Source organism: Protomyctophum parallelum (genome assembly GCF_964188405.1).
Source record: "Protomyctophum parallelum genome assembly, chromosome: 17".
Classification (NCBI taxonomy): Eukaryota; Metazoa; Chordata; class Actinopteri; order Myctophiformes; family Myctophidae; genus Protomyctophum; species Protomyctophum parallelum.
Window position 1 is genome coordinate 31,726,080 of NC_139719.1, and position 22,924 is coordinate 31,749,003.

Genomic DNA, 22,924 nt, shown 5'->3' on the forward strand with positions numbered 1-22,924 from the left:
TGTGTTGCATTAGTTCTTGTCCAGCCAAGGTGACAGGAGTTTAGGTCTGTACAACTCAATTAGATTTCCTGACAGTGAGAATACCAGTAGGTGAAACACTACATTAGTTCTATAGGAACGTCATGCTCATTGCTGCGGTTACAGTACATCCCCTATAGTACAGTCTGTTTATACACGACTGTGTGTAGGCCTACGTGACAACAGTAGCATCTTAACATTTGCAGGTGACACCACAGGAATAACAGTACAGTAGAAAGATCCAACTAAAATGTATTATAACAAATTAACCTCTCTCATAAATGCCAATAAGACAAAAATGAATCATTGTGCCAAGATCAGAGAAAATCACACTCCTATTTCCATCAATGGGAAAGAGGCTAAAGGGAGCGCGAGTCAAATGTGTAATAGCTTGAGGTGTTTCTAGTCAATCCTTTCCGTTTACACAACATACAAAACTTCCCCACGTGCCCTTCAATAAACCTTGCATCACCTTGCATTAGACACACCTCATTGCACTAATCCAATATGCCTCACTGGCACTGTTTCCTAAAGAACAGTACAAAGAGGAAATTATGCAAGCTTAAGGAAGAGGAATGAAATCAAACGCCTTAGATCAGCATCCTGAGCATTTCAAATGCCAAGAATACAATTTCTAATTCACGTAATGGTTCAATATGTGAGATTGTTGCAAAAAGAAGTACATTTAAAAAAAAGTGCATTACTTGGAAAAAATGGTGTAGGCATGCCATTAAATAAAGACATGACATTTAAACCAGAGACTGTACCAGAGCTAAACATGAATAACTCTGATGTTGTCTGTTTATCCCAAATGATCCCTTGGATTTAATACTGTAGTTGCTTTACACAGAACAATAGACCTCAGAATAACTTTACAGCAAGGTGGCCTGCCAGCATGAGCTTGCAATTAGTTGACCTTTGTTTGAAGGTGGTCATTGACCTTATGGCCACTACATTTGGCTAATGCTAGAAGTATAGTTCTGGAAACACTACAGTAGGCTACATACTGTACATGTCTGATCATCCTTAGTCATATAGCCTAGAAATGTATGCTACTTAAGGATGTTTTAAGCTGTTTCAAATATGCAAGCTTAATGTTTTTAAGACAAAGATACATTACATACCAATACAGAATAATAATGATTTATATATGGCATAAGTGGTTAAAAGAATGAAACTACTATAAGTGTACAACAGTGTACTTACTCAAAATGAGACCGGTTCAAGAAAGTCTGTTTAGGAATTGTGCACTTTTACAATTGGTATTAACATAACCTTTGTCTATGTCTATTTATATTGCTTAAATTGATTTGGTCCATTGCATGCAGATGCATGCAATGGACTGTCAACTGCAACTGTCTGTCACCACACTCATGTATGTGACTGACATGACATGCAGTAGAGCATGTACCAATGCGTACTGTATGTACAGTAGGTGTACTGTATCTACTTTGCCAATTTAGTCAGAAAGCCTATGACATCACATTAGCAATGCCAAACAAAAGAAGCCCTGTTCATAACCAGTGTGTGAGAGTAATAATTTAACCCATTCTGAACGGGCACCCATTTTGGTGTCAGCATCATGTTATGCTTTAGCTATTTAAAAATAGCAGATCTACAAGCTCATATCGCGCCACCGAGTGGCGCGATACGAGCTTGTAGGTCTGCTATTTTTGAAAAAAATCGAAGAACGACTGACATTTTCAGAATCTGATCTCAGGTCAGAATGGGTTCATCAGACCAGTGTGTGTCCGGCGGAAACCTCGTATGAATCTGATCTCAGGTCAGAATGGGATAAACACGACTACACCGTGCCCAAACACCAGTTTTAGTAATCATGATGTCATCTGTCAGTAAATCACTAAAAAGCTATTTCGGATCATCTTTACACCTTAATATTGTAGCTCATGACAATTGAGATGTTTCTATACTATCATTATGGATGAAAATGGAATTGCCTTTGGCTCTTGGTTGATTAAACCACCCGCGACATCTGATTGGTTCCCAGTTCGAACCTGCATGGGCTCCCAGAGTTAGCGTCAAAGTGTCCTTGAGCAAGACTCTGAACCCTAATTGCTCCCGATGTGCAGGTTGGTGCCTTGCATGGTGGTTTCCTCCGGCATCGGTGCATGAATGTGTGTGAATGGGTGAATGTAATGCACAATCTCTGTAAAGCACCTTGGATAAAGGCGCTATATAAATGCACTATTTACAATTTATATAGCTTATTTAAATTAAGAAGGGTAGTATAGGCACTATAAGCTAAAGCTGAAATATATATTTTTAATGTATTTAATGTTAATAAATACCTTTTCTGACTTGCATTATAAAATATCCTCAACTAGGCAGCATTCCTCATTGAGCAGTATTTCCGAATAGACAAACACTGTAATGACAATTACATCGACATTAGTTTATTTTCAGATGGGAATCAGTACCACCAATAACATGGTGGCAAAAAGTATAATATAAAATAAGAATTTATGCAATGATGTGAAGCTCATCTTATGGGTTGTTTTGTAGAGCAAAGAGATTATAGACAACAACTTTTATTTTTCTTCTGTATTATTGCAACCGAGAAGCCTGTACTCAGGCCTCTGCTATGGAAGCAATTATAGCCCTTCGCTAAGTCCCTCCTTTCTATATAAATAATGGATCATTACAGAAGCAAAACCTTCAAAATGTCTTCTAAATCTAGTCAACCAGGCCTGCAGTAGGCTGTGCACTGGGCAAATGTGCATGACATTATTTAAATCAAACTAAAAATACGACGAAATGACAGAGGGAAAACGACAGGAGTTTTCATGTTGCACGGTAATCACCGGGGTGGGACAGCTATGAAGTGGCGAAAGCTTAACCTGCATAGCAACAGTTGCTAAACTATTTGGATTGGCATTGGACAATCGCTTTTTGGGGTGGGATTTAGCGAAGGGCTAATTGTTTGCTCCAATGTTTGTTTGATGTCGTTAATGGAAAAGTTTTCCAATTAAAAAATGCATTATATATTTGTTTAATAAAGCTACTGAGTAAACAGAATGAAATAGTACTAGAACATTCAAAAGAAATAGCAGATCTACAAGCTGGGGTAAATATTCAGCAAAAATAACAGATCTACAAGCAGATGTGAGCTTGTAGACCTGCTATTTTCAACGAAGAGATTTGGTGTAGAGGGAAAAACGTGTGTTTAAGTGGTTAAATCTAAAGAAAAATGCCATCAGATCTTGTTTGAGATGTCAGAGCTAGTGGAGATATCCTATCTATACAAGCGTTACACCAAAATCTTCATTTCATAATGACTATCAAAACATATTGACAGGCATTTCTGTGACCTTAAGGCCAAGCGTCGGTGATGTGAAAAGTAAACATCGTAGCTCCAAAACGGAAGGCCTGGTGCATCCACACGGTGGTGTCCAAGGGCACAGCTTCCAGGTTCCAGCTAGGGTTCTCACAGTAGAGAGGAGAAGGTCCTGGAAATACACAGGTTAGAACATAGATATGCTGACCATCACACTGCATGGACATAACACATAACCAACCTACGTACCATGGGCGACCAAGTGTCGTGATTTCCCCCCTAAAACTTGATCATCAGGTACTATGATATACTATGGAGGGCGCTATGGCTTTAAGAAGGTAGTTGTGGGGGGTCCCACAACTCCATCTTCTGACCTGAGATCAGATTCTAAAAATGTCTTCTACATCCTGACAGTTTTCTGAAAAAGCTATGTTTCTATGTCAGTGGTTCTTCGATTTTTGAAAAATAGCAGACCTACAAGCTCATAGCGCGCCACTTGGTGGCGCGCTATGAGCTTGTAGATCTGCTATTTTTCAATAGCTAAAGCATAACGTAATGCTAACACCAAAAGGGGTTCCCGCCCAAAATGGGTTAAGAGAGGACATTTTTTAACAAAAAGCATTTGTATTTTGTTGCTACACTGGTTATACCTCTAGGCTTTATGACCTCATGTTTTAAATGTTTTGTTTCTGTTTTATGTTTAATGGTGTGCTGATTTTTTTCTTTTGAGATTTTTGCTAAAGTAAAGTGCATTATAAATAAAATACATTATATACCGATATTTGCTGTCCAGATTGTGTGAAATGCAGAAGTGTGTGTGTGTGTGTGTGTGTGTGTGTGTGTGTGTGTGTGTGTGTGTGTGTGTGCGCGCGTGCACACGCACTTGTCCATAACAATACATATTGACATACCCTTCACTACTGTAGACTTAGCTTACAATTTCAGTGTAAAAGTTAACTGGAGGATGTGTTGTTTGCCACCATATAAAGTATATACTGTATTTGTTTTCTGTGGGTTGCAAACTGTATTTCCCTTGGAGCAATAATACACAATGTCTTTGTACTGTACTGTATCCAGGAGTCTTACATGAAGATGGACCCGGTTAGCTCATCCAGAAAGCCACCTGGAAGATAAGAATAATATAAGAATAAAAAATACAATAGATACAAATGACAGGAAATTTGGTATCATCACTGGTGTAAAAAGTGCATTTACCTGGTGAGCAAACTGTGTCACACAATAGAGGGCACAGGTAGCAGTGCTGGCATTCCTGGGAGAACAGAGAGAAGTCATCGTTAGTTAGATTATTTGGTGTTGCCCCCCCCCCCCACCCCACTTTCAGAACCGGTGAGATAGGCTACTTACTTGACAGTATTGGCAATGGTTAGAGTCCTCTCCCTCATCACATGGACATTTGTCACAGTAATGACAGTTCTAATGAAGGACAGAGGCACACATTAGTTTACATGGGCTGTGAAATGATCATGTAAGCTGTAAGGTATTGTCAAGTCAACAAGTAGTGACTCAGCTGCCATGTTAAGTAGTCTGTTTATTTTAATGACCAATCAACTGGTTAATCGGTTGGCTAATTAAGTTCCAGATTTTTCAAGGGTTTTTCAATATCCTCATGGCCCAAAGATTGGGAATTGCTGGGTTACTCCATTAGCCGTAATTATTGTATTAATTATTGGACAGAGATTATTACTTTCACATCATCTTTGCAACTTCTTTACCTTGCAGATGGCGCAGACACTACACAGAGAGCCTGAGCGGAAGTGTGGAGCATCGATGTGAGCCTCCTCCTCCACCACATGCTCCATTACGTGACTTTCATGCTCGTCTAAGAGAAGGGTTCAATATAGTGGTGTGCATTACTGCAGAGTGTACAAAATTAGCCCGCCCTTTCATGCACACCCTCTGTAGACAAGATACCGTGAGATTATATTTCTGGCAGTGTCACACTGCATTGGAGAAAACCATATCTGAACATGAACCACATTTTGAAATGCAATAACAATGTATGACATTTATTTAGCTTGTTGTCCATTTCATGCATGTATAGATCTCTATACAGGGCTCTAGTTTCCTTTTCCCCTCTACGCCAAATCTCTTCACAGCAAATCTACAAACTCAGAAAGCAAGCAATCACAATCTGACATGTTGAGCCTGAACTTTCTTTCTCGTTTATTCTTGTTGTTTGCTGTTGGGAGGTGGAGATCAAGCTGACACTCACCTGAACCTTTCTTTGTGCAAATATCACTCCATTGTTAATGCCTGGGAATCCAGAAGTAACTACCCAACTGATCTGACCAGACAGGGTGTGTGTGTGTGTGTGTGTGTGTGTGTGTGTGTGTGTGTGTGTTTTATGAAGTTATGTGCAGCAATGTTGCCAGCAATATAATACTAATACTCCTGTGCTACTTGACACTCAGTATTGGTGGTCATGCCTCACATCACCGTCACAATGAATCAACAGGTTTGAATAGTTTAGATACTGCTTGGCTGCTCCACAGATATAGCAATCTATTAAAAGACTCCCCAAGTGTAACAACATTCCTGTGGCCTTTGCAGTCAACCTCACAATGTATCCATAACAGCGCGAGTTAGAATACACTTCAAAGACTCACATCTGTAGTTAGCCCAAGAGATATCCCATTAAACACCAGTTTAATATATATATTGCTCCAATCCCAATGCTGTTATGTGAGGAAGAAGCTACCTGTCTCCTCCTCCTCCTCCTCATCGGCATCTTCGACAACTTCCTCAGCAGCTTCCTCTTCTTCCTCTACAGCCTCCTCTTCCTCAGTTACTTCCTCTTCTTCCACTTCTTCCTCTGCCACTTCTTCCTCTGCCTCCTCCTCAACTTCTTCCTCTGCCTCTTCTTCAGCCGCTTCCTCCACCTCAGCCTCCTCTTCCTCCTCCTCAGCGGCCTCCTCTTCCTCCACTTCCTCCTCCTCAGCGGCCTCCTCCTCCACAGCCTCTTCCTCAACAGCCTCCTCTTCAGCGGCCTCCTCTTCCTCAACGGCCTCCTCTTCAGCTGCCTCCTCTTCCTCAACGGCCTCCTCTTCCTCCTCCACTAGATGTTCATGTTCCTCCTCCTCGTCTTCCAGGCCTCCGTCTGCGTGATGGTGTTCCTCGTCATCCATCACAAGCTCCTCTGTGTGAGCCATTTCCTCTGCCTCATCACGGTGGACCTCCTCTTCCTCAGCCTCTGCCACGTCCTGGGCGCTCATCCCAGAGAGAGAGAGCTGGAGAGGAGACAGGAGCACAAGGAGGAGCCCCACCATCCAGCATTTGATAACAGCCATGTTGGAAGACTCAAACAACTAACGTGGAGGAAACCTCTTCTGGACTGTAACTCCACTCAGGATAAATGAGGTCCCCACAGAAATAAAATGTAAATTGAAGCGCGGCTTCAATAAAACAATCCGTGGCAAAAAACAAAACAAACTTTATTAGGCGTTCTCAAAGTCCGAGGTCCGAGGTGGGTTCGAGTGAGAGGCCGCCTGAGTCAGAGAAAGGCTGAGTACAAGAACACGGACCCACCAGTGAGCTGCCCCTTATGCTGGTTACACAGAGGGTAGTGACAACAAGGGGGCATGTGTGTGCAGCGTATGAGGTTTATGGGACTGATTGACAGAGGCACATGTCTGGGAAGAATGCCCATAACCCAGCATATAGGAGAGAGGGGACACGTGCACGAGAAAAGAGAGAGACACACACACACACACACACACACACACACACACACACACACACACACACAACAAGAAAGAGAGAGAGGGGAGGGGCAGTCAAGTAGTCAGGCTGCTGAGTTTTTTGATGGATCTCGGGGAGGGAGGTGTGGTGTCAGAATGATGTACAGAGCAACTGGAAATAGAAAGAAACTGAGATGATGGGGCATTGAAAATGCATGCTAGGCACATACATTGACAGCTGACATTCCCCTGAAACCAAAGATTTAAGTTGAGGTATATAGTGACTGCAGGATTTGGATGTGCCCAGATGGGCAAGGAGTGGCTTGAGGCAAGGCTTTGCAGTTTCAGCGTTGGAAGCGTGCGATTGAAAAAAATGCTGAGGTGGTCCATTTAAAATCACATTGAATTGCATGGGTTAATGACACGTACGCACGCACTCACGCACACAAGCACACACGTCATAGTAGCAGTGCAGACAAATGTATGCACAAAGCAAGCAAGCACATAACTCCTGTGCACATGTTCTCGCTTGCACATGCGTGGTTACAGCATGGGTCCAACTCCCTGTGTTGAGTCACTGAAGATTGACAGGTGGCCCCGCTTGCTATTAAAAGTCTGTCTCCCCACACAGTTCCACAGTGTGACCTTCAATAAGAGTTCTGGCACACTGAAACCTTGCACTACGCTACACCTTTTCCTTGGTCTAGCCATAATCCACTGTGCCTGCACACGTTTGGAACAGTTGGTCTTCACCCCACCTCTGACATTACCTAATTCACAGCTCACCTCTTCTTAACCCCGAAGCATGATTTATACCTTACTATAAGATGGTGTTCCGTGCCAAAAATAGCTTGTCTTGTGAGCTTGTAGATTGGCACGGTAGATTTTAATCAAGGCATTGGATTCTCATGCACTCTTTCCACTAGTCTTTTATTATTTCTCATCTCTTTAACATCAGAGAATCTGTGCATAACCAAGGCTGAGAGGATCAAGGACACTCCACCACCACAGCCACAATCGTGTCACTGTGGTGCCATGACCACACAAGCAATACCAACACTACAGTATATATCTATCAAAAGCCATATTCCAATTCCACTGGTGGAATGACTATAGGGGCTGATGAATTTGCATTGAGCCCTGTTGCCAGGTCAGTCTTGGCAATGGCAACACAGGCCGTCTCACAGGCATTATCACTTCATGCATGAATATGATTACACCCAACTGCTGCAGCACTGGCTATATCATTATTGCGACCAATGGTCGCAGTTAACTATGGAATCCCATCAGTGTGTGTTGGTTGGTTGGTTGGTCGGGGTGAGAGAGGACATGACATCATCAGGAATGGAGCACGTGACATCACGTGACATCATCATCAGGGATGGAGATCATCAATATTAAGCCCATATATGGAGATACCTGATCATCAATATTGGCCAGCAACTCTACATCTGACCTCAAACCCTTAGATCTCCATATATGGAGCTAACCTGTTCTGACATTCCATATGTTGATCCTTCCCCATCAATCCTTCCTCTTCGATGTCTCCCTTTTGACTGATACCTGTCCATTTAAACTCTAGACGGGCCTGCCCCACAGTTATTAGTGCAGCCGCACCTGGCAGCCGGCGAACACTAGAGTTCTTAACAGGCCCAAAAATTAAGATCTTACCCCCCATGTCAAAGCGCCAGCGCTCGCCCAGCAGTCTGCTGTTACCCAGGCGGATGCGTGCATGCGACCTCGCCCTTGGCAAGATTGATTCTTGCCCTCAGGCGTCTTACTGGTTTTATATACACTTAAGACATCGGCTGCTATATGATGTCTTGCAGGTGGTCCCTCAAAATCTATTTTTTTTTAAATAAACATTGGCCATCATCTTCAGTTTAAAAGTACTTTATTAATAAAACACAAAAGTGTTTCATTACATAACCAACCAAAGTTATTAGTTAGCTGTTATAACAGCTTGAATAAAGCTTGAACAAAAGCCAGATGTAGGCCTATTTGACAGTGCAGAAACATAATTGCCTATGCATAGTGAGGGCCAATGAGCATCATCTGAATACAGACACACTCTCACACCTGCCCTCTGAGTCTGGCTTCATTTCTCTCCAAAAGCCTTTTAATGGAAAATGATTAAAGATTATGATTAACGTAAGCTCACCATGACATGTGGGACATGTGACAGACGGTGCAATTTCGGGACTGTCCCGCAGGTCTCCACGTCAGCTCACCCGACACAATAGTGATGGTTCCCAGGTTGCTCTTAGTCAGAATGGTAGTCCCTGGGTCAAAATCTGTTGAAAACCCGTCTTCCATTGTCTGAGTTCACCTAAAAAAAATATATTGTCCATCGATTACACGCCTCATGATTTATTGTTTTTGTCACATTCAAAGCCAATAATTTGATGACCTGTGGTCTCCAGTAAGAGAGACACTGTTATATTTTGCACCTCTTAGCCCTTATCCCTTTGTATTATTTGAAAACATTTTAAAATAGCTGACCTACAAGCTCACGTGTCGATTAGCTAGTTGAAGTATTTTAAAATATGGCAAATAACTAAGTTTAGGGGTAAGGGGTGGCGCAAGATAGGGCCCTCTCCTACTGACGATGACCCATCAAATTATTGGCTCAGGAATACGACAATCTTTTGTATTAAATCAAGGCTTCATGGGGTGTGTAATTGATAGAAAATAAGTCCTTTTTGGGTTAACTACTCCTGTGACTACACTGAGACTGATTCTACAGTACATCTGCTGCAAACTTGTACAATAAGCATTTCTTAATTTAATTTCCATTTTGACCTTATGACCTTACATTACACTATTTTTGTGAAACTGCAAAACATTGGGAGCTTGTACTTTTTGATGTGACAGACTGTTGATTTTACAAAGTAAATGTGTTCATTAAAATGTATGACTTTTACCAAGAATTTAAACTCTTTGATCCAATTAATCCTTCAAGAGAATATAATCAGTTTTCATTTCTCCCCATAATGCTCAACAGGCTGAGGGTCCAGGACAAAGATTTACTAATGCATGTTCAAATGTAAATGTACTTTAATTATTTAAAAGGATTCCAATCCATACATGTCTCATCATTGACATGTCTGTAGTATTCATATAATCATGTAGCTTTTTTGTGGAAAACCATACATGTAGCATTAGCAAGTATACATTTGTACAGTAAACGTGTACAGATACCACCAAGCACATGTACATGCACAGAACAGAATGGTCCCATGGGGTAATTTGATGCCAGTGAAACATGACCACATGTTACATGCTTGGGACATGCCGGCCTACAGCATTCTATATCGAGTTCAGAGACTAGATTCTCCAATATGTAGTATCTGCCATTTACATTAATACCAACATCAGCATTGTTGATCTTTAACATGACATATCAAGGTAGTAAATAAGTGTTTTAGTTTAAAAATCACATGGAAACTAATTAAATTTGAACATGAAACAGCAGCAACCCATGTGAACATCAAATACACCTTGTAAAAAAATATTTTTTAAAGATACAGTACCAGTGCAATAGTGCAGCAACTGTGAATACATAATACATTACACAAACATATACACCCACACAGTATATTATTTCCCTTTGCATGTGCTGAAATGAATAAGTGCACATAAAAAAATATATTCCATTATTTACTTGATAGTGTACAAAACTGTGCCTATTCCCTGCTTTCAGTTGAAGTTAGGAATACATTAGTCCAGTGGTTTTCTTTTTAACCCAAAAGGGTAAATTCTTCTATAGGCCTATCTATAATGGACCCGGAAAGGTCCATTTGGTTCCATTTGTACACTCAAGAGTTACAGATCGGTAAGGCTCTATTTGGAATTGGAACCATCACAAGGAACACGGAGGGTCCCTGGACCCCACTTTGAGAACCACTGCATTAGTCGAATACATGCTTAACATTTAGAATCAAGAACTGGAATCAGTTGGCGTAGCAGCAGACAAAGAGAAAGGAGATTCCTCCCTCCCTTTCATTGAACCTGAAGGGCTGCAAGTATTAAGGAATTGGTGAAGGAATTGGTGAATGCAGAGGAAGATGAGAATGTCTCTGTGAACAGAAGGACACTGGGTGGCCTGGGCTGTGGCTCAGCGGTTCAGGCACCTTGGCTGCTAATCCAGTCTGGCAATGTGCCGCGGGTTCGACTCCCGATCCTGACGGCCTTTACTGCATGTCACCCCCCCCCCCCCCATCTCCTGTCAGCCTACTGTCTGTCCCTCTATAAAACTAAATATTAAAAATAAATAAAGGTGAAAGCCACAAAAAAGGTGGGATCTGCAGACATTCTGTACTTACATGTTATCTAGTCTCTCTAAATGTATTATTTTACAAGTAAGACGCGCAAACGCGGGAAGCGAACGCAGCTCGTAAATGGCAATAACAATTAGAATAAATTACATACTTTAAGGTTTTCTTTTTAAAGTTCTCTTTTTTGTGTTTTTTTAAGATTTTATTTTTAAGTTACGTTTTTTGAAGTTAAGTGTTTTTAAAGTTTTTTTTTAAGTTAAGTTTTTTTTAAGTTAAGTTGTGTGTGCGTGTGCGTGTGCGTGTGTGTGTGTGTGTGAGAGAGTGCGTGCGTGTTGATTTTTTAAGGGATAGAAAGTAGGCTGACAGGAAACGGGAGAGAGATGGGGGGATGACATGCGGTAAAGGCCGTGTCGGGTCCGGGAGTCGAACCCGCGGCACACCGCGACTGGATCACCAGTCCGGTGCCCAGACCGTTACGCTACGGCCTGGGCCCGTGTGTGTTTTGTGTGATACAGCTGCGCCCTCTGGTGGCGGGCGGGTGGTGTAACAGCGGGACAGACAGACAGACACACACACACGGACACACAGACATGATCTGCAGGGTCTCATAGTTAGTGCTCACTGCATTCACAATCACTGCGTTCGCAATTATTTCATCATTCCAGAACGTGAACTCGTGTCTGTAGAAATACTTCTAAAGGTGGGGGGTGGTAGACCAGGTTTGGCCAGCGTGCTTTGTGCCAACGTATCTGTGATCCAGGTGAGAGCCTTCAAGCAATTCTCCACCTAGTGGACGGAAAGCAGAATGAATCTCAACCTTTAAATAACGTTTTTTTTTAAAGTGCCCGAGGTGTCATCACAGACAAAAGATTGTGCCTGAGGTTTCATCATCACAGACAAAAATCAATGTGAGGCATAGGAACAGGCCCAAGGGCGGTGCTTTGAATAGACAGCTTTAAGTTACCTCGGCCTCCAAAGCTCTCAGCCTGTGGTCAACGTCTCTGGTTTCAGTCAGCTGTTTCAGCACACTATCCACTCTGCCAAAACACACACAGTTCAGTACAATGCGATACAGAGCCATTTAACTGGTGCAAGTTTATGACCAGAGGTCAATTTAGTGATCGACATGAAGTGAAATTGGATGAAGTCGTTATCTCACTTGGCAGACATCCGCTTAAGCCTCTCGGAGTCGCTGCCTCTCTGAATCTTGCTCTGGTCTGTCAGGAAGTTCTCCTTTTGAATGGTCTCCCATGTAATGAGACGGTTAGCCTCTTTCCCTATTCCTAAATCCAACACTAATCATTGGGGGAAAATGCTGAAATTATTTGCATGCATTAACATAATTTGAGCAGTATCGTCGTAGACATGATGAGGTCGAGCTTGGCCTAGAGTCCTAGACAATGTCCACAAATCAAAACATTACATTGTTTCCATCATAATCAATGTTTGGTAGGTACTAACATCTGTGTTACACACATTTTGCACAGATGAGATCAGTTTTTAAGAATAATGCCTTGGGAATGACTTATGACCCGAACATCGATGAACCGACTTATTATGACCCGAACATCGATGCACTTTAATCAACAATTCTAGTGTTGTTCAAAACTTCACACAATGTTCAAATCAAAACTTCACACAATGGTCAAATCAAAACTTCACACAATGGTCAAATCACAAAATATTTGATCCAAATCAAATACTGACCAAAGTGGTGGATCTTGACAGAGGGCACCTTGCGTATTTTCCTCTTGATAAAGAGATGAAGGTGGGACAGGATGATGAATGGAGGAGCCAGAGAAGGACGGGAGTGGTACTCCACGATGAGGTTGTAGCGCTGGAACTTCCAGTAGATGTCGCTGTTCTCCTGCACCTTGGAGAAGGTGTAGCTGCATGGTGGATCCAAGGGACAAAATCAACACACTATGTACTGTAGAAATCATAGGGGCAGGAATCTCTAGATTCCTGACGATTCGATTCCGAAGGCTACGATTCGATGAATTCTGATTAAATGGGCTACAATCCGATTACCGATGCATCCCGATGCCAGTAGCTACATGATTCCCCCCCCACCCTCTAATGATCCATAATGAAAAACACCATTAATTTTCTTCCATGATCTTGTATTGCTAATAAAACGGTTATATTTAACCGTCTGGACACCTAGGCTTCTAAGCCAGCCTGACGGCATTTGCCCATCTCTCTCCCCATTTCCTGTCTACTTTCAACCTATCAATAAAGGCAGAAAAAGCAAAAAAAAAAAAAAAAAAATTGTAAAATAAAATTATATTATATTTCTTAAATAATAAAATATATTTTTGACATTTGTGAATCGATTATTAGTTGCGTTTAATTGATCGATTTCATTTTCCACCCCCAATATCAACACACTGAAAAACAACGTTTCATGGGATGCGAGGGTGACATGTACTGTAGAAGGCAAGATCAGAGATGAGGATGAGATAACTGTGATAACTGTGTGACTGAGAGGGAAACCAAGAAGAGAGTTACAGCCAGCGTACTACATATATTACTACTTAATAATAATATAACTATATAATATAATATATTATATATAACTATAATAACTACGTAATACGTACTACATACGTATTACAGAGCATGGTTATGGAGCCACAGACAGAACCAAGGGGAGATGTCCCTGGTTCCTGGTTCTCTACCTGAACATGGCAATGAGGAGGTTGATGAGCAGAATGTTGGTGACCAGCAGGTAAACCACCAGCAGAATGACCACCAGCCAGTTGCTGTACAAACTCCTGCATGGCTCAGCACCGCCATCTATCAGCGTCACGTTGTCAGTGCAGGGCATGTCCCATTGCTTTCCCACTTTGATGAAACAAAAAATAATAATAATAATGATGAGGAGGAGGATTGGAAGGTTGAATTTCAAACTCTTACACAGATGTGAAACTAAAACAGACATACCATCTACTTCCTCAACGGGAATCTGTCCAAAAATGTGCAAGTACGGTCTGTAGAACACGTGACGGAAGATACGATCTGGGTTGGGATCATAGGAATAGAGCAGCGCCTGATTAGCTACTCCATATGCCGTTATCCACACCCCCAAGAAGAAGAGGAAGAAGAAGATATCTTTCATCTGAAAGTGAGAAACAAACATGTGTTCATAATAAGACGAGTGACCAACACTACCCTCACAGCAGGATGAAAGAAAATTGATGTACGTGTCGGGTCTTACCATCTTGCCAACAATTATGATTTTTGGTCCCATTTCTTTGTGAATGGCAAAGATGTGAATGAGGCGGAGTGTGAAGACCATGTAGTCGATACACAGGAAACTTCGTCCAGACTCATACGACCACTCAAACATCCTGACAAACAAGCAGAATAAGCACACATTTTAATCTCTTTAACCACTAAAAATGCTTCTTTGAGGGGCCTGTACTACGCCCCTACATGTTTCTCTGTAACAAATTTCATGGACGAAAATATCTGATATACAGTCTGATCTACAACGCATTGGGCTATTTTTGCTGAAAGTTCAACTATTTTTGCCAAATGTTTTGCCTATTATGACTTGCCCAGACTAGGGACGCTGAGGTTCACGTATCTAAATACAATTTAATTCAACTTCTCTTTTTATGATTTGAAGATTCTGATCCCCGTTCTGGCTTAAGCTCTCCAAAATGTCCATCTACCAACCTGCAAATAAGACCAATAATGAACAAAATGATGGCAGTGAGGTCACACTGGTTCCAGAGATCCTGCGTGTATATCCTCATCCTCTGGCGCAAAGTCCTGTTGCCCACGAAGAATGCCTGAAAAGTAATTAAACGTCAACCAAACCAATTTGTGAATGCATGAACAGAGTGTTCCAACATGGGAAATGCAATGCAGGACAACCTAACCTCCTCCCACTCACCTCTCGGATCTCCTCGCATACGATGGTGAACACCCAGAAGTACAGCACGTATTCAGTGATGGCCGGGCCTCGAGGGGGAGGTGGCTTAAAGTCCACCAGCAGCACATAGGCAAACAGGAGCAGGAAGACGAAGTACATCAGCACGTTGCCCAAAAAGGAAGTGACGGGAGCGAACCAGAACTGACGCCATCTTGATAGAATAAAGGGACGTTTGCGTGGCGGAGAGTGGGGTATGCCTGTACAGGTGAGAAAGTTTGACCACAATTAGGAATATAATCACTTCAATAAGACACATCATGCCATATGAACTAGTTAAGTGTTCTCACTTCACACTGGTAAAATAAATGCTTTATTGGCATGAGTTTACATTCAGTATTTAAATCTGACGTCATTTTGTAGTGCTACGTTACGTCCGGGTCCAAGTGGCACCAGCTCCCGTCCGCATCCCATTGTAAATAGAATATCTAAACGCGTGAATCTTTTTAAATTGACGTTATTTTTCAGAAAGGAAGCCATAGAGGGTTAAAATCAGTCTTAATGCTTCCAACTCGAGTAGAATTATTAATGTTTTGTACAAGTGTCCATGACAACAAAAATATATGATGTGAAGACAATAAAGACTATTATTATCATTATTATTGAAGGTGGCAACAGTCCATTTGTTCGGTAAAATATTTCGGGGGATATTTAGAATGTGTGCAGGCTTGAGTATGTTGAATCTAGTTTGCATTAATGAGGATTTAGTTGACACAATAAAATAAAATGGCGATAGTATTCCATGTGGGGCAGACGGCCTGTCACAGCCAGATTTTGGAGAGCAGCGCAGGAAAGCGGTAAAATGAGACTTTCGTGGTTGTTTTCGTCTCAGATTTAGTCCGACGGAGCATCACAGTATAACTCCATGGGGACACAAAAGCGACACAAAAGTAGGACCCGGAAGTATCTCAGGAGGGGGCGCTCACGTCACAGCTAAAATACTGAATTGTCAAAGCAAGTGTCAAAATATAATAAACTGTTTAAAATGGGGTACAGCATTTTGTAAACAGACCTATGTCATATTGCATCGTTATATACATGTTGTATGCATGGGGTATGAAGCGTTTTGAAACAAATGGCAATCTTTTGAAGTCATTTTGGGACAAAAAGCAGCATTTTCCCTCAAAACCATTTAAATAGTATACAAAAGGAAAAAAAACAGCACATTTAAGTGTGTGTAAAAGTAGCAGCTCTGTTTACATGTACAGTAGGTCTAGAGGTCTACTCGATACAGGCAGTAGTCCTTAAGGTGGTACTATGCTATTGGCTAACCTTTTAGCAACAGTTCACAAATCTTGCACTTGTGCACAATGTTGCATTTCTCCCAATATGTATGGGAGTTTTTTTGTCGTTTGTCATGGGTGTGTGTAATCTGTGGGAAGTATGCGTCTCTGATATCTTGGTATAGTGGGCCGGTGGTTAGAAAGTGTAGCTCTGTTTCCACCACATTTTGTGTGCAGTGGGTGTCTTCCCTTGGGAGTGGAGTACATACCAACAGCAACTGACTGTAAGATAGGCTTTACCTTTGATTGGACCAGGTGTTCTGGGACTGGGATAGGGACTGTTTGTTCCCTGTGTTTCAGCATCACTAGAAAAATACAATTACATATTTTGTGTGAGTCAGTAAAACTATGATAGTCTGACCAAGGAGACAGACAATGCAATAAAAGGTTAAACATCCTACTGTATGTTAATCAAGTAAAAGCATTGCTCTCTTACTGTGGGTGGAATGTTCTCACTTGATTGATTTACAGAGAGGATGGTACATTTGTGTATTAAGTGATGATTACATGTGCTTCATATCAGAGAAGGAGAAGATGGTGTTTCCATAGCCTCCATAGCTGCTGTCATTGTCCCGACCCGGTTGGTCTTGGTTGGGTTGTTCAGACTTCTCCTCTCCCTCTGGTTTCCTGCGAGGTGGAGCGGTATGACAAACCCGTGAACAAAAACAAAGCTCAACTTAAAAAGTCTTCAAACTAATTTTGAAATAAGTACCGGTAGTATAATACACAAATGGGGCAAACGTGTAGGGCCGGGCACCAACCTGAAGGAAATGAGGCTTGTGTAGCAGAGGACGGGGCAGAAAAATGTAAGGAGAAGTTTCCACACGTCTGTGCTCCTCTTCATGTCACCCCACCAAATCTGAGACAGCAGCGACTGGACAGCAGAGAAGAATGGTCTGTGTTTAGCCGTCAGTTGATTATGTAATTTGATAAGCTACAGCTCAGTGTCGTCCTGACAAAAGTTTTAATCCACAAACTCTTCCAATGTTTTTTGTTGGAGCGACCGGCCAAGTCGGAGGCACCGATGCTAGGAAATTAATCGAGTGTTTTGAGGACCTTTTAACACAGCATCCGGCAGCTGAGCCAGCCAGATAGATATGAACCAACCTGTACTCCATCGTGGCTGAAGAAGAGGCGTGCGTCAGCAGCCGTGCCCATCTGGAGGCATGTTGTGCCGCCCCATACTGGAGACTTTCTGATGAGCAGCTTGAAGGAGCGACTCTCATCACTCTGGTAACATGAACCGAACACATCTGAGGGCACAAGACAGCCCACAGAAAATAATATTATAGAGAGCTGAAAATAAAGAAACAATTAGACATTTTCATGCAGTAGACCGTTTCCAAACTGGATAGTGTTGAAACGTAACTTCAGTTGAGTTATTACTTATTCATGATTAGATATCAAACGGTATCACAAGAGGATATCACAGGGGGAAAGTAAAGAAATGAATCAGGTTTACAATAAGTTATTTATAAAGCTATTAAAAGTTTGGTGGTGGCAGTACCATATCCACAATGCATTGTGCAATCAACCAGAGCAGACAGGTGACTGAACGTAAAAGGTTGAAATGGTATTAGGATAGAAATGGCATTAGGATAGAAATGGGTTTTGTGCCGTTAAGGAGCTTGTAGACATAGGGGGCTGTATTTTGCGTGTCTTAAGTACCAGGTCTTATTCCCTAACTTGAGTAAACTAAAGACCTGGAGGCGTGATCAATGCCATTTGGCTATTCTGAGTGGCCAAAGAGCATTGATCACGCCTCCAGGTCTTTAGTTTACTCAAGTTAGGGAATAAGACCTGGTACTTAAGACACGCAAAATACAGCCCAGGGTATCAGTTGAGGAGCAACAACCTAAAACATTAGTTTAAGTGATTTGTCTCACCATGTGCCAAGTTCTCAAACTTCTGTGCCAGCTCTTTCATAGAAAGTTGGTTCTCCGCCTCAATTTCAACCTTCGACATCTCCCTTAGCATCTTGCAAGCACTCAGAGAACTCAGCACAGACTCCCCTGCCTGGAATGAACAGGGGACAGAGTTAGAGAGTACATATGACCCAACATAACATATGTACATACAAATGTGTCTGCATTCTCTGAGCATTAGGTGTTTTACCATCTGCCAGAAGAAGACAGCCATCTCACTGCGGTTCTGTAGGACTGCCCACATAAAGAGAGAGGCCCAGGGGTAGCGACAGAGCTGGTCCCTGTACACACAGTCTCCACGCAACAGCTTACTGGCACGCTGAGGAGGAGAGAACATAACTATGAAGACGGGCGGTAAAAACACAATCCGGGAACATATAAATTAGGGTTATTTTTTGTAGATGGAAAATATACTACTTGGAACTATCTTACCCTATCATCTCTGGCATCAGCATTTCTCCTAAAGGTATCTATCATAAATATAGGTCTGTTTTGTTTACCACCATAGACAACATACATTAAAATGTTAATATTTGTAGTCTATTATGACCTGAGTCAATCACCTGACCTAGAGATTAAAAACATATCCAGGGCTATTTGTTTATGTTTATATTACTAATCAGGCCTTTCAGAAGTAACTGCTATAAGTAGCACAGCATTTACATAATCAAACGTGTAATCAAATGTAATACAGTACAAAACACATGAGCCCTAGCTAGCATCCCAATTATTGGTGTGTCAAAATACTGTAGGTGAATATTCAGCAAAATTAGCAGACATGTGAGCTTGTAAATTGGCCATTTTTGCCAGAGAGGTTTGGTGTAGAGGGAAAAAGGAGGGGGCCATGCTCAGACCCCTAGTGAATCCCGGTAAACAAGTATATAGGCATAGGGTTTAAGAAGATAGTAGTTAGTATTCTGAAGAGTACCCTCAGTGCCCTCCGGTGGGAGGTGAAGTCTTCTAGTCCCAGAGTAGGGAAGTAGAACGGCTTGCACACGTCGCCCATTAACATCTCCAGGACACGAGACACCTGGAGAGGTAGGGAAATGGAAACAAGATATAAGTGAGGAAAGAAGGCAAACCTATGACAGAGGCCACATTTCCTGTGCTTCTGTCAAACTCCTGATTTAGTTTTCTTTTTTTGCAGAAAGATTCATAAAACAGATTTGTTTTTCCAACTAGTTTGCCCTCCCCGAACCTTATTCATCTCTGCAGTGCCACTAATCAATCAAGGATCAAAAGCCCTACCTCAAACAGGGTGATCGCTGTCGTTGGTCCACTCCGAGGGCTTCCCGATTTCGACTTTGCAGGCGAGTCTAGCAGGTTACCCACAGAGCCTGGGATTCCCTGTCGCTCCACCAGGCGACGCTGTAGCAAATAGTAGGCCAGCGTGCCATCAGCCACTGTGCGGTAGAGGCTCTCCAGCCTGCCGTAGGTCAGGTAGGCCATGATGTTGAAGCCATTCTCAGTGAAGAGACGCACAAACTGGGGCTTGTTGTTGACCAGGGCATCCGTCATGGAGTCCTCCAGGTCCTCGTCCTGGTGAATTAAGAAGACGGGTCATTTAGCTGTTGTAGCCCAGGAAATGAAATAGATCATTCAGGTCTATACGTTTTTTCTGTGTAATTGCCTATACTAGCATTAAAACAGTATTGTACAATATAGATTGTGTGACAATGTTAGCCTTTATAAAAATACAGCACTACTAATAATACTTAAAAATGTGTTATTGGCCCAGGCCGTAGCGTAACGGTCTGGGCACCGGACTGGTGATCCAGTCGCGGTGTGCAGCGGGTTCGACTCCCGAACCCGACACGGCCTTTACCGCATGTCATCCCCCCATCTCTCTCCCGTTTCCTGTCAGCCTACTATCTGTCCCTTAAAAAATCAATAAAAGGCGTAAGCCGCAAAAAAATATCTTAAAAAAAAAAAAAAAAAAAAAAAATGTGTTATTGTGTGGGAGTCCCCCACAATAATGCATAATGCAGCAGATTGCACTTGGGTTGAAAAATTGTTCACTCTGGGGCTACAGCTGATGCAAATCATGGTGTGTGTTTGTGTGTTACTCTACCTGCAAAAAAAAGTATTTCTGCCTAATTTCAATTCACAATTTCACATTGTTTCTTTCTTTGTTCTTTACCATTATACTCTTTCCTTGAAACTACAAAATGTTGGCAGCTTGTACAATAAAGAATTTCACCAACTCTTTTACTTGTGTGATATGACAACATGTTACAGGTCAGTAAATCTGAGTCACTCAAAGGAACTCCAAAATCTGCAGTCGTAACATGTCACTGCCACTAGGTGGTAGTATTTACATGTATGAACCTGTAGTGATTATATTTATTTCTATGACTTCTTGTTGTGTTGGTTCTCACCCTCCAGTGGATGTCGCCATTGAAGAGCTCACTCTTGGCAATGTCCACTCTGTTCCAGGTGACTGCAAGTTTCAGCTCCTCAGTGTATGGGCTGTCATCACAAGATACACGGCTCTTACTGGCTGAAACATGCGCACACAGACAGACAGACGTTACAGCAAAATCAAAATATACAGTGTGCCACTTTATTTTAACCTCCCGGAACAGCATGTATTATAATATTGTTCTATACCTCGCACCAGGGCCTTGAGTAGGACTGTATCAAAGTCATCTGGCCCCTCCTGCTCTCCATAGTAGACTGTGATTAGGTCTCTGTTCTGGTAGATGCTCAGAGCCTGAGGGTCAGAGTCAAGGGTCACAGGATGAGTATGATTACCCATTTCCGCAATTACATAATCAACTGTAAACAGAAACCTGTAAAACTATTTTTCTGCTCCGTTTGGTACACTATGGGAAGCAAGATAAAGAGTTTGACTTACAGTCATAAAGCAAATGTCAGCCAGATTCAAAGCTGTGACATACAGTGTTGTGACTAACGCCCTTACATCGCGTTACGTTACATAACGAAACTACAATTTGCAATAATTTGTAACCTAACGCTTTACATTTCCCATTCCATAACGGCGCTATAATTACTGTGCGTGTGTTAACCACGTTATGGCGTTATGTCAACTTCGCTCCGTGAGTCAGAGACTGTCATACAGGCATCTCTGTGCTGACTGCTGCTGAGAGAGCGCTCTCTGTGTTGACAGTTTTCGTTTCGTAACTGCGGGAAAAGTGCTGCCAAAGTGCTGTGCATTGCGACGGGTAGATAACTTGTAGATCTACTACTTCCAGCGCAGGACGGGCGCATGCTTATGACACTTTTTTTTTTTTTTTTTTTTTTTTTTAAGATATTTTTTGCGGCTTACGCCTTTTATTGATTTTTGAAGGGACAGACAGTAGGCTGACAGGAAACGGGAGAGAGATGGGGGGATGACATGCAGTAAAGGCCGTGTCGGGTCCGGGAGTCGAACCCGCGGCACACTGCGACTGGATTACCAGTCCGGTGCCCAGACCGTTACGCTACGGCCTGGGCCTGCTTATGACACTCTTAAATATGCATCAGCACTCAGCAGCCAGCAGCGACAACACACGAGCACTAGCAGCATAAACCACTCGTCATCAGATGGAATACACACGCAAATACGAGTCACGACACAACTTTATTGCACATCTGTGCTTTCATCCACGCTTCTATAGCCTTTTAAATCTCATTTCCCATCCACGGGCACACAAGCAAAGTGATATCAGCAGCTTCCACCCGATCTGGATGGTGGTGTTGTTTCTGACGAGGGTAGCAACTAATTAGCATGGGAGCTAACATTAGTTTAACTCTGGTCCATATCGTTAGAAGCCAAGGAGTCCTCCTTAATAACACTATGGTACTTTCCATCCGTTCCCCAATCCTCACACTCGATGCTGCGTTTACACGGGCAGACACAAAGACGAATGGGAATATCATTTGGAGCAGGCCGAGCAGCTACTGTACACGTCTGTTTGCATCAACATGTGGCTGGCTTCACAATGAATGATAGACTGTATCGTTGCGTCTGCCCGTGTTTAATGGTCAGGGTTTCACTGTCCACAGCAGGCAGACCTGTCAAAACTATGCACTTCCCAAAACTCACAAGACATGCCAGCCACCACCTATAAGTTCAAACACACCTCTAGAATATTTCTTTCCCCAGCTATCTCATTCCACTTTCTTTTTTTTTTTTTTTTTTTTTAAGTAAATTTTATTCAAAGAGTAAGGTTCCACAGATTTCACATACAGAGAATATAACTCTTTGTTTTTTTTTACATTTTCTCCCACAACTCCCCTCCCAGTCATCCCCACCCACCATCCCTCCCCACGAGGCCAGACATACAAACAACATATAAACACAGGTATAAAAGCAATGGGTTGAGTACAAAACAACACACATAACAAACAATATATACACAGGTATAAAACCAATAGGTAGACAAGACAATTTCAAATGGGGGGTAAAAATAACATTAACAATAACACAAATAGGTAAATCAAATAAAACAAAGTAATATTAAAAATAAAAAATAAAAAATAAAA

The 22,924-nt window shown here is 42.1% G+C and overlaps 2 protein-coding genes across 2 annotated transcripts in view; both read right to left on the reverse strand.

Annotated features, from left to right (window-relative positions):
- Positions 1–2,410: 2,410 nt before the first annotated feature.
- Positions 2,411–6,920, reverse strand: LOC310874498 (uncharacterized protein). The gene is made up of 6 exons (XM_083787319.1): positions 6,033–6,920; positions 5,047–5,153; positions 4,679–4,747; positions 4,529–4,583; positions 4,400–4,436; positions 2,411–3,485 (listed from the first exon to the last, which is right to left on the reverse strand). The coding sequence occupies exons 1-6, from the start codon at positions 6,619–6,621 to the stop codon at positions 3,464–3,466; spliced, it is 879 nt and encodes a 292-aa protein (XP_083643445.1). The 5' UTR covers positions 6,622–6,920; the 3' UTR covers positions 2,411–3,463.
- Positions 6,921–11,301: 4,381 nt separating this feature from the next.
- Positions 11,302–22,924, reverse strand: part of LOC310875004 (transient receptor potential cation channel subfamily M member 4-like) — a 31,246-nt gene continuing 19,623 nt past the window's right edge. Inside the window, exons 9-28 of the mRNA XM_083788009.1 lie at positions 21,047–21,149; positions 20,815–20,936; positions 19,685–19,975; positions 19,365–19,466; positions 18,627–18,755; positions 18,398–18,527; positions 17,619–17,764; positions 17,273–17,385; positions 17,019–17,138; positions 16,752–16,816; positions 15,193–15,428; positions 14,973–15,088; positions 14,509–14,641; positions 14,235–14,409; positions 13,970–14,135; positions 12,996–13,177; positions 12,448–12,583; positions 12,253–12,325; positions 11,936–12,074; positions 11,302–11,360 (exon numbers count right to left, since the gene is read on the reverse strand). Coding sequence (XP_083644135.1) covers positions 11,937–12,074; positions 12,253–12,325; positions 12,448–12,583; positions 12,996–13,177; positions 13,970–14,135; positions 14,235–14,409; positions 14,509–14,641; positions 14,973–15,088; positions 15,193–15,428; positions 16,752–16,816; positions 17,019–17,138; positions 17,273–17,385; positions 17,619–17,764; positions 18,398–18,527; positions 18,627–18,755; positions 19,365–19,466; positions 19,685–19,975; positions 20,815–20,936; positions 21,047–21,149 — 2,676 coding nt within the window. The 3' untranslated portion in view covers positions 11,302–11,360; position 11,936. The remainder of the gene's footprint in view (positions 11,361–11,935; positions 12,075–12,252; positions 12,326–12,447; positions 12,584–12,995; positions 13,178–13,969; positions 14,136–14,234; positions 14,410–14,508; positions 14,642–14,972; positions 15,089–15,192; positions 15,429–16,751; positions 16,817–17,018; positions 17,139–17,272; positions 17,386–17,618; positions 17,765–18,397; positions 18,528–18,626; positions 18,756–19,364; positions 19,467–19,684; positions 19,976–20,814; positions 20,937–21,046; positions 21,150–22,924) is intronic.

What these genes read in the sequence shown, in the direction of transcription:
- LOC310874498 (XM_083787319.1), bottom strand. Translation starts at nt 6,621, where the DNA reads ATGGCTGTTATCAAATGCTGGATGGTGGGGCTCCTCCTTGTGCTCCTG. An exon ending in ACCATTGCCAATACTGTCAA is followed by an intron (nt 4,584 to 4,678) that starts GTAAGTAGCCTA and finishes CTGTTCTCCCAG; the next exon opens with GAATGCCAGCACTGCTACCT. An exon ending in TGACACAGTTTGCTCACCAG is followed by an intron (nt 4,437 to 4,528) that starts GTAAATGCACTT and finishes CTTATCTTCCAG; the next exon opens with GTGGCTTTCTGGATGAGCTA.